This window comes from Silurus aristotelis (genome assembly GCF_946808225.1).
Source record: "Silurus aristotelis genome assembly, chromosome: 20".
Taxonomy (NCBI): Eukaryota; Metazoa; Chordata; class Actinopteri; order Siluriformes; family Siluridae; genus Silurus; species Silurus aristotelis.
Genome location: NC_139593.1, coordinates 13,457,640 through 13,468,669, shown reverse-complemented (window position 1 = coordinate 13,468,669; position 11,030 = coordinate 13,457,640). Strand labels below are relative to the sequence as shown.

Genomic DNA, 11,030 nt, shown 5'->3' with positions numbered 1-11,030 from the left:
ACATACTGGACACTGCTCAGGGTCGGGTTGCGTCATTAATTACAAATGAACTCTCGATGCGATCATTTACTAAAACTCACAAACAATCATAAAATGTACACATAAACTAAGTGACTTTTTAATTCTGGGTTGATAATTTCGTATGACCTATTTTTTTTTATTTCACTTTCTGCTTATTTATTCCTATATATATAAAACTACAAATGATTGCATAGATACAGATTTGCTTACTTTTTAAACAAATATTGCAGTAGGATTGCTGTAAATATTTATTAAAGCAACTAACTGACAATGCCATATCCATAAAACAAATAAAAACTGTACAGTCTTTACACTTTTACAATTGTTTACATTGTGACTATGTAGCTGAACTAAGGATAAAATGGGTTGAATTTTCATGCCACTTCCTAATCTCTGTTATTTCAAGAGAAAGTTAGCCTTTTTTTTCTTAATGCTCAGGCCAACATCCCACAAATTCTGGAAGAAAGTGAAGACAATGTCACTTTTCACTGCTGTGAAAGTCAATAATCACATAGAACATGATGGCAAAAGTAGGGCTAAGAAATCAGAGACCAGCATCACACCCTAGTGGCCATTTGTGGAAGCGTCTCAGATATTGCATGAAATAAATTCTCATAAGAAGTTATACATTTGCACATTTGAGGACATGGTTCACTTTCCAAGAGCCTTTTTTTTTTTAAAGCAATAATGTATCTCAAAACTATATACAATTTCATCACATTCGATTTATTTGTTCATTTCTATTCTGAGAATTATTATATCTCAGATTTTTAAATAAACAAAACGTACATATGTTATCTCAAAAAAGATATTTAATGTTTATTTTTAAATGAACAAAATGTACATATCTGTTATCTCAAAAAAGAGATTTAATGTTTATTTTTAAATAAACAAAACGTACATATCTGCTATCTCAAAAAAGATATTTAATGTTGATTTTTAAATAAACAAAACGTACATATCTGTTATCTCAAAAAAGATATTTAATGTTGATTTTTAAATAAACAAAACGTACATATCTGTTATCTCAAAAAAGATATTTAATGTTGATTTTTAAATAAACAAAACGTACATATCTGTTATCTCAAAAAAGATATTTAATGTTGAAGGAAGTAGTAGCACAAGTGTGATTTAAACAGTCTTTAACTGTGTGTTATGGAGAGTTACTGGAGAATTGTAAATATGAGAGAGAACTTTGGTTAGAGTTCTGACCATCTTATGTTTTAGACTAAACAACCTGCTTATACCATGAAATACACTGAAGGCAAGAATAAAAAAGGTAAGGATGTTAACTGAGAGGATGGGGACACTTCAAATGTTACTATTACCAGTATATACTGCACCATTTTGCAACTTGAGCTGGCGTTATGGCTGACTCCCATACCCTAAACAGCTTACTAAAAAGCTTTATGTTGGTTTTCCCTTAAAAATGTCACCATTATGTTTAAAACTTTTGGCTTTAAAGACAGTAAATCAGAATCTGTTTTTACTTCCTGATTTTTACATCCAGACGTTAAACAACTTAGCAAATGTCACCTTAGGTGGCAGATCACTGAACATTTAGACAAACTGAACAATAGGTGTGGTTAGTATTAAAGAAAGTAACACTATTTGGATGCATCTCCTTTGCTTGCATTAACTCCATCAAGCTGGCAATCCAGAGATGTCACCTTTTGATCTCAGATACTGCATGTTTGTTTGTTTTGTGGGATTCTCCATTCAGTCCCCTTTTCTCTAATGATTGACTTGGCCAGTTTAAAACCAGTTCCTCTCTCCGTTCAAGCTCTTATGGCTAATCTCTGTATTTTGTCAAATTACAATCTTTGTTTAATTCTTACTGCTGATGAGTAGTTTGCATTTTATGCTATGGCCTCTATATTTCTTGATGCCACTGACTGTTGTATTGCAGTATTATCATCACAGCTTTAATGTTTCTTTTTACATCTGCTGCTGTTTTTCTTTTTTACATAAATGTGCATAGATTATCATGGATCCGTAACTTTAAAAAAACACCACCACACATTTGGAATTGTTTTACTTCAGATTTACGTCTATATCCTATATTTAAACAGGAATAAATAGGTTGCTGATTGAATAATGATGATGAAATAATTGCAGGGAAGGTACTAGTACCTACTGAGGGCCAAAATGTTTCATATAATAGTGAGTATGGTAGTATATTATGCTTTATAATTCTAAAAATGCTTCAAAATTCTCTTCATGCCGTTTTAATGACCTCTAGTGGAGGAATAACAAACTGCAGTGTGTGAAAACATTCATGTCCCAAATTAAATGAGAAACACACACACACACACACACACACGATTTAAACACAATAGACCAGAGGTGGCAAAAGTACACACATCCTTTACTTAAGTAGAAGTACAGATAGTCATGTTTTAAAATACTCGGGTAAAATTTGAAGTACTGATTAAACTTTTTTACTTAAGTGAAAATAAAGAAGTTTTGGCTCTGACATGTACATAAGTAAAAAGTAGTTATTACTTTTACCTGTTTTAGCTGTTAACTGGACCTCACATCATGATAGATAGATAGATAGATAGATAGATAGATAGATAGATAGATAGATAGATAGATAGATAGATAGATAGATAGATAGATAGATAGATAGATAGATAGATAGATAGATAGATAGATGGATGGATGGATGGATGGATGGATGTGATAGCCTAGTGGGTTAATGTACAAGGATGAGTTTGATTCCTGGTCGAGCTGGTTGCTGTGTTGCTAAATAAAACTTCTGGACCTTGACCACTCTGAAAACATTTCAATTCTGTCCTTTCTGTGTTGAATTAATTTCTTGATTTCATGGTCTTTAATGAAAGATAATTTCACCAAAAAAACGGCACTTCAGTGGTAGCTCAGTGGGTTAAGGCTTGTGCCTGAACATGGTCCTTAATATAGTCCACGCTGGTGATAAGGTTTCAAAGCCAGTCCTACATGCCTTCTTTCTTACTGCGCTGGCATGAAACAAAGTATGAACCCTCCAAAAAGCACACATGCTTTTCAGCAGCGGCCGCTCAGTGGTTTAAGGCTTGTGCCTCATCTAAACATGCTTCCCCGTCTGATCGCTTCCATGGTTCAGTGGGTTAAGGCTGGTACATCGCTGATGGTGAGGATCAGGGTTTGAATCCTGCTTTCTGCCTGCTAGTTGCGATGTAGTTTATGTTCCTGCTTCCTAAATCTTTCTTTAGCTTTATATTCTTGTGTTGATGGTTTAAAGGTAGATAGACCTGCTCTAAACAACCATCCTGGCCTGTCTTCCCTGATGGTTCAGTGGGTTAAATCAGGTTTCTTGCTTTTGGTGGGGTTCAGGGTTCGAATCCTGCTTTCTGCCTGCCAGTCACGATCAGGATTCACTTCCTCCATCTTTCTTTAGCAATATATTTTTGTTTTTAATGGGTTGAAAAGAAAGATAGACCTGCTCTAAATAAGCTTCGTAGCCTGTCCTCACCAATGGTTCAATGGGTTAAGGTTGGTATCTCACTGGTAGTGGGGTTCATGGTGTGAATCCTGCTTTCTTCCTGTTATTTACAATGTGGGTTCAACTTGTGCTACTTACATCTGTATTCGCTTCCTACATCTTTCTTTACCGTTAAATTCTTGCGTTGATGGTTTGAAAAGAATGATAGACCTGCTCTAATCAAGCGTCACATCATGTTTTTTTCTGATGGCTTAGTGGGTTAATGCTGGTGCCTTGCTAATGGTGTGAATCAGGGTTCGAATCCTGCTTTGTACCTACTAGTCACGTTATGGGTTTGCTTCCTATGTCTGTCTTTAGCATTATATTCTTGTGTTGATGGTTTGAAAGAAAAGATAGACCTGCTCTAAACAATTGTCACAGCTGGTCCTTCCCGATGGTTCAGTGGGTTAAGACTGGTATTTCGCTGTTGGTGGGGTTCAGGGTTCGAATCCTGCTTTCTGTGTTTCTGTCTGGTCTGAATTTCTTGCTTTGAAGCATGAAACAAACGATAAACCCCCCCAAAAAAAGAAGGTGCGTTGTGGGACTTGATGGCTTTGTGATAAAAGCTTTGCCTCTGAGCTCAGAGGTTGCTGGTTTGAATCTGGCTTGTCCCCACACTGGGTAAGCTGTGTGGAAAGTAGTGTCTTGTGGGCAATGAGGTAGTTGACTGTAAACAAAGGCTGTGAATACTAGCTTCTTCACAGCCTCAGAAAAAGTGAGGGTGATAGGTTTTTGGCAGAATTTTTCCCTATATATCCAAAACTAAGTCGTTACTTTTTTGAACGTTTTTGCTTCATAACCCCCTGTTTTCAGCTTCTCAGACGCCGGGGGGGCAGATGCCCGGATATTGCCCCCCTGCTTCAGGATACGCCCTCCGAAACCACATCCAACCTTCCACGCAGCCATTTCTGACACCTTCCTTACTACGGCCACCGGAACCTTCCACACTCTTAACTTTGAGCCGTGGCCGGGGTTTGAACCGGCAACCTCTCAACCCCGAGGTAAAGCTCTTCCAATTGAGCCACAGGACTTCCTGCAAGGACCTGATTTTTAGGACCTTTTTTGGTTCTTTTTAAAAACTTTTTAAACAATTTAAAGGAAAGCTAAGGAGTAGGAATCAAACCAGGTGAGTCAGATAGCAGCGACCACTTCACTGACCATTACACCAACACAGGAGAGGCAAACAAGCCTTTGCTTATTGGACTCTTGGCTTTTCTATAGTTAGGAGACCAGTGTTTTCTCTTAGATCATGATGGTAGAGGGTCAAAACTTCTCCTTCCTGTACATTCTCTCAGTAACTCGAAGTCTATGAGAAGTGACTTAGGTACAAGAACCACATCTCCAACAGCTGCACCACTGATATACCATGATTTACCAGCAACTAATTTTAATGATCTTTTATTGTTCTGTTTTTAAAAACTTCCTATAATGTTCAATATGAATTTAGAGGTAAGAATCGAACCAGGAAAGTCTTTCATAATAGATCACTAATGGCATTACTTCAAAACTTTGTTAGACATGTAAATAAGCAGGAAAGACAGAGACAAAGACAAAGAGACACAGACACAGCTTTAGAAAGAGTGAGAAACAAATAGAGAGACAGCAAGAGAGAGACATTTACAGTGAGACAGAGACTTTTACTAAAAGAGACACAGAGACAATTAGATAGAGAAAATAGAGAGACAATGATAGCGAGATATAGCCACTTCATGTTGGAAGTGTTTATCCCGAGCGACTCTTAATGATCTCATTTACTAAATGAGCAGTAGTGAGTTAAGTGCTTGCTCAGGTGCCCAAAACTGGCAGCTTGGAGGTGTTAAACATGTATCATATTAACAGCATGTGATATATATGTAAGCATATGTACAGTGATTAAATATAAAGGCTATATCAGTGCAGAGACGTGTGGACATCATTAAGAGCCTTTGCTATGTTTCCACACGGACAGTTAATGAGGTGATACAGGAGAAAATGCACCTCTTCAAGTCAAGTCAGGAAGCTTTTATATATATACAATTAAATAAAGACAGTAATTTAAGTTTGTGTCGCCATTATGAGGGAAAAACGCACAAAACGCCACCCAGAGGGTAAATTGTGTAAAACATGGCGGATTTGGTGTTTGATTTGAGACTCAGAAACAAAAAAAAAAGTTTACTGATTAAAAATATTTTTATCTGGAGTTAATTTATTTATTTTATATCTAAGTAAAGAAAGGAAAAATTTTTGGGCCGTTTAAAATAATTTGAATTTTGACCTCTGTCTCATCCACGTTAACCCCAAACTTCTTACTGCCTTCTGTGGTGAGTGAGAGTCCGTACTTTATACACCAGTGGATTGAACGCGCAGTTACAGGAAATCGGTTGTTCGGCTGAAATCGGTGCGCAGTGAAAATAAAAAAATTATATTTCACCAAATCAGTGGATTAAAACTAAAGTAACGAGCAGGTTTTGAAAATGTAAGAAGTAAAAAGTACAGATATTTGTGTAAAAATGTAATGAGTAAAAGTAAAGAGTTGTCTGAAAAATAAATAGTGGAGTAAAGTACTGATACCAGAAAAATCTACTTAAGTACAGTAACGAAGTATTTGTACTCCGTTACTTCCCACCTCTGCAATAGACGAAGTCCAAATTAAGTAAAAGATAATTTAACCAGCCTTTATTTTACTTTATAATACAATAAGTTTACAAATATGTAAAATCCTATAAATTGTTTTCAAAGTGCAGTTACAATTCATTAAATAAAATGCCATAAAACCGAGATTTAGTGATGTATATGAATGTTAAAGGCCATAAAACCGAGATTTAGTGATTTATATGAATGTTAAAGAGGAAAAGAGATTTGTATACAGTTTGTTATGCACATATACAAGCCTATAAGTGCCACGCTGAGTATGATTGTCCGAGGTTGTGTGAGTCAAGAACAAAATTATCAGTGCATATTGCTAACTTTGATTTGTTTTAGCACAAACGACAGCAACATGAAAGATCCATGAATGATCAGCCTGTTAGAAACATGTCACGCTTACAGGCTGATCAGAGGTCAGCAGTCTTATTTAAGTCCAGGAATGGCAACAATGTCAATTGCACTTTTCCAAAAACTCAAATATCTATAGCAAAGGTGTCAGAAAAAGCGATCCATTTCAATAAAAACATAAACCTCTTTCACTGACACCGGATGCAGGACTGAAATACGTTGCCATGGTTCTCATGCAATGACTCCAATTTTGGCCACGGTTGAAAATCATGACAGAGCAGCTGAGGGTATGGTTAAAACCTTAAAAACATTTTGTCACTCCTTAGTGGCAATATGTCTGAGATTTATTGAAAAAGTTGTCGCTTTGGTTAACTACTGTAAATTATTCATAGAAACCTTAATGACTGGGGGGAAAAAAAGTGTCTAGCATCCCTGTTCTTCACACACAACATTCACTTTTAATTTTCCCTTCATTCTGACAGTCCTCCAAACAAACAGTAGCCGATTCTGTCGTTGCTTGTGCCTGTTTTCTCATGATGGAAGGTAGCAGCAGGTCAAATAGCGTCTCAAACAGTGCATCGACGTTATAGCCAGTCTTTGCGCTTGTCTCGAAACACATATCCTCAGCACGTGGAAATGTGTGTGTTTCAAAGGCTTTGTAGCGAATTATCCGGTTGTAGAGCGCCATAGCATCCTCCCGTGCCACCTGCTTGTAGACAGTGGGCGTCTCTGGGGGTGTGGGGCCTGCTGGGGTGTCCTCTGTGTTCGGAACCTGGAACCATGGGTCGGTCAAGTCAGCCTTATTGCCTACGACAGCGAAAACACAGTCTCTGTTGGCCGAGTCGGTGAGTGACAGGAACCGTTCCTCAAGCTGCACCAGGCTCTGCCAACTGGTCACGTCATATGTCAGGATGATGGCCGCTGCACCACGGCAGTACATGGAGCCCAGACCATGAAATTGCTCCCGACCTGAACGTTTGATGGAATAGACATCAGTTAATAAACAAACAACACAATTACAAAATCTCAGATCTCAGAAATATGTACTTGTCTAACTAATAAACATCCTGAGGACATTCATTGTACATTAGACTTTTTCTTCATGCAAACAAATATGAATTTTAGATCCTTCAATCCTGTTTGAATGCTAAGGTCATTTAATACTCTCCCCAGATAAACACAACCATCTCCACATCCCTTGTTATTTTCCACCCATTCAGCTTAATATTTCCAAAATCTTCCAACATAAAATATAGCAAACATTTAAATCCGTCTTTACTGGGTTACAGAGGTTTAGTTTAGTTTTCTGCCTAATATAATTAATGGGTTCATTAAACTGACAGGAAAATAAGATATATACATTATTATAAATATTAGTTTCAAATAAGACTTCAGTCAGTAGCGAAAATCGGATATAAGGAGTCCTAACACTGCTGATCAGATAGTACATGAAATGTAAGATCAATTAAACTTTCACAGAAACCACAGTCGTTTTTTCACGTCTTATCTCATCTCACTGTTCACTTTCACAGCTTGAACTTATGCATTGAAATAAGAACTCGGAAATGAAGTTGGGCATTTGTACATTTTGTAGACTTTGTTGGTTACAGATTTTACACTGACATTAAAGATATGGTATTGACTGTTGCATTTTATGCTCTTAGAGTATTGGTTTATTAAAGTAGTAACACTAGAAAAACTCATGTTAAGTTTACAACGAGTTCCCCTTATGGACATGTGAAAGTTAAATCTCATGAACCTCTGAGAACTCCGTCATTGCATAATTTGCTCAGTCATGCTATGTACTGGGAAGGAAATGCTTTTGGTGAAAGGCAAAATTTCCTAGGTTCTTTTTTTAAGTGTGCAACAAAGAAAAGTACAGACATGAAAACCCTCATTCAGCTAGAAATTCTGCGTTGAAAAAATACAAATAAAAAGGACCGGTTTGTTTTAACAGACCCCATTACAGAATCACATTTATGATATTATAATTGGGAAAAAGAAATCGTAAGTACTTAAAATACAGTCTGAAAATGCTGCCTGTTTAAGGAACCTCCACCCAAGTTGATTATAAGTCACATTTTGTATCAGAAATAACAATGTATTATATAAAGAGCTGTAGGCACGTTATACATGAAAAAACATACAATTAAAAATATTTACGTAAGAGCTACTTGGTCATGAACGGAAATCAGCAAAGTACAAATGTTTGCAGAAAACCTCACTATTAATAAAAAAACACAAGACGGATTTTATCATTTACTATAATATTACCCTTAAACACACTGACCATTCAATTCTAATAAATAAGCAAGCAGACAAAAATGTCAGTAAACAAACAAACGAACAAATGCATATTCTGACCAATTTTTTTTAACACTAAAATTAATTCCAATTTACATTTCAACAGAAAAAAAAAACTTTTATTATTATTTGTATTATTTTTTACTGTTCCTTTAATATCTATTCTGCTGTGTTGATGCATGTGGATCACATGCTCAGTGAAAATGAATTTTCTTGGAGAAAAAATATCTTCAAGCTTTGAATGATCATCTCACCCCACACACAGACTAAATGCTACAGGTACATCCAGAAATCCTAAACCAGGGATTAGTGAACCCACCTGCAGTGTCCCAGATGGAGATGTTGTAAGGTCCCCACTGCTTGAGGAAGAAAGCTCCTCCAACTGTGCTCAAAGTGTCTTTAAAGCTCTTCTCCGTGTATCTGTGGAGAAGAGACGTCTTTCCGACGTTCATGTCTCCCAGAATGACAACTTTAATATCTGGCTTTCTCGTTTTCCTGGCCGCGGGCATCGAGGCAGCGTTTTATGACGTAAAAATTGTGGGAATTTAGTTTGTGTTTGATCTAGAAAAAAGAAAATGATAAATCAGGTCCCGTCAAACTTTGGTCCGGGTGGTCTCCTGCTTGTGGCAGATCTTCCACAGACTGCTTGGTAATGAAACACCACGGCAGTTGTCAGAGAGAGAAGTTACACTGTTTTCACTCGCACAAACTTTTTCTTTCCCCCCCCCGACGAATAAATTACGACACCGGAAATTGGCGGTGAAAATGCACGCGCTTGAGAGAGGGGGAAAGCACGCGTGTTTGTAGTCACGAAGATCTGAAGATTCACACATGACACAAAAACACACCGTGTGACGCAATTGTAGACCTTGATATTCGGCCTCGTTTGAAATCTTAGCAAGTGCATGTAGCGGTGAAATGTGTTTAACCCTGAATTGCACAAGCCAAATATCCAGAGAAACTGTCAAATTTGAGTTGGGTTGAGATGAGTTGAGTTATTGCGATCATATGAATATAAATGTCAATGTCAATATGCAACTTCTGGTCATTACATTTTCATAATAGAAAGAGAATTTAAAAAATGAAAAAGTCTGGGGATTTTTTTTGTTTTTTTTTATACTACAGAACCAAAATACAAAAAAAAAATTAGTATTTTCCTTGTTTCTTCGTGGAGGCATGAGTGAAAAAATCTAATGGAACTAAAACCGAAAACTGACGATATTAATTTATAACCTTAATTTAAACCTCACCTCAGTGTGGCTCTAGAAACGGTGAAAAAAGCAATTATATCCCACAAAAAAACAATTATAAATAAAATACATTAAGCCAATTAAAGAGATTTTTGATACAATAAAACTCTATGTACAATAGATCCTACCTGATAAAAGACGTCTAAGCGTATTATGTACTGCAACAACGAATATACACTGTACTACTGTATAAGCCCCGCCCACGTCTGATCTAAAACTACTATGACGTATGACCACCTGTTTTCAGAAGGTGCTGCTGTAAAAATTATTATGGATGTAACTTCCGCTCGAAGTAGCAGCAGCATTAAATCACTTGCACTGATGGCAATGTTATCTTTAGGTGGGAATATGTTAAAATGTTATTAATAAGCTTAGAAACATGTGCTGCTCTTGGTTGCACTTATATCCAGACGAAGCTTAATTTGTTGCTTAAAGTACAGGGCTATATACACAAACCTAAAGTTAAAGTGAACTTTACTTGTGAGAAAATAATAATCTTTCTTACTCTTTATTTTCTTGCCTCCTTATCATTGTAACTTTTAGATGTAAAACACTAGTTAGCCCCAGATTATGCTTCTACTACTAGCCTAATACTAATGGTATTACTAATAATATAATACAATCATCATCATTTAATATATATTTTTTTAAATTCTTGGTTTCTATATAATTCTATATACTTTAGATTATATTCTAATGATAAACTTAATCAATAAATTTGACTTCCATCATGTTCCTTTAGATATGGGTTTGTGCAGAACATAAACATTCTTCAAAATAAGCTTGAGGTCAATAGGGTACGTTTTCTGTCTGTAAACAGATTTGAATTTTTCCATCGCACGTACCGTATACGTAGTTGTCCGTTGAGTTTTCTCTTGTTCTATACCGTCCTTATTGGTGAATATTATACTTAAGCGTGATTTAAAAGAAATAAAACTGCCAGAACTGATGGTTTGCATTCACACTGAGCCAGATTCTGGTGAGAACACCACATTATT

General features: G+C 36.4%; 1 protein-coding gene across 1 annotated transcript; it reads right to left on the bottom strand.

Moving 5' to 3' along the window:
* Positions 1–6,138: 6,138 nt before the first annotated feature.
* On the bottom strand, positions 6,139–9,601 carry LOC310715791 (ras-related protein Rab-20-like). Its single transcript, XM_083522492.1, has 2 exons — positions 9,102–9,601; positions 6,139–7,447 (listed from the first exon to the last, which is right to left on the bottom strand). Exons 1-2 carry the CDS (start codon positions 9,289–9,291, stop codon positions 6,918–6,920), a joined length of 720 nt encoding a protein of 239 aa, XP_083378618.1. The 5' UTR covers positions 9,292–9,601; the 3' UTR covers positions 6,139–6,917.
* Positions 9,602–11,030: the final 1,429 nt, after the last annotated feature.

Coding starts and splice junctions, on each gene's coding strand:
- LOC310715791 (XM_083522492.1), bottom strand. CDS start 9,291: ATGCCCGCGGCCAGGAAAACGAGAAAGCCAGATATTAAAGTTGTCATT. Junction 7,448..9,101: donor CTCCATCTGGGACACTGCAG/GTGGGTTCACTA, acceptor TCAAACGTTCAG/GTCGGGAGCAATTTCATGGT.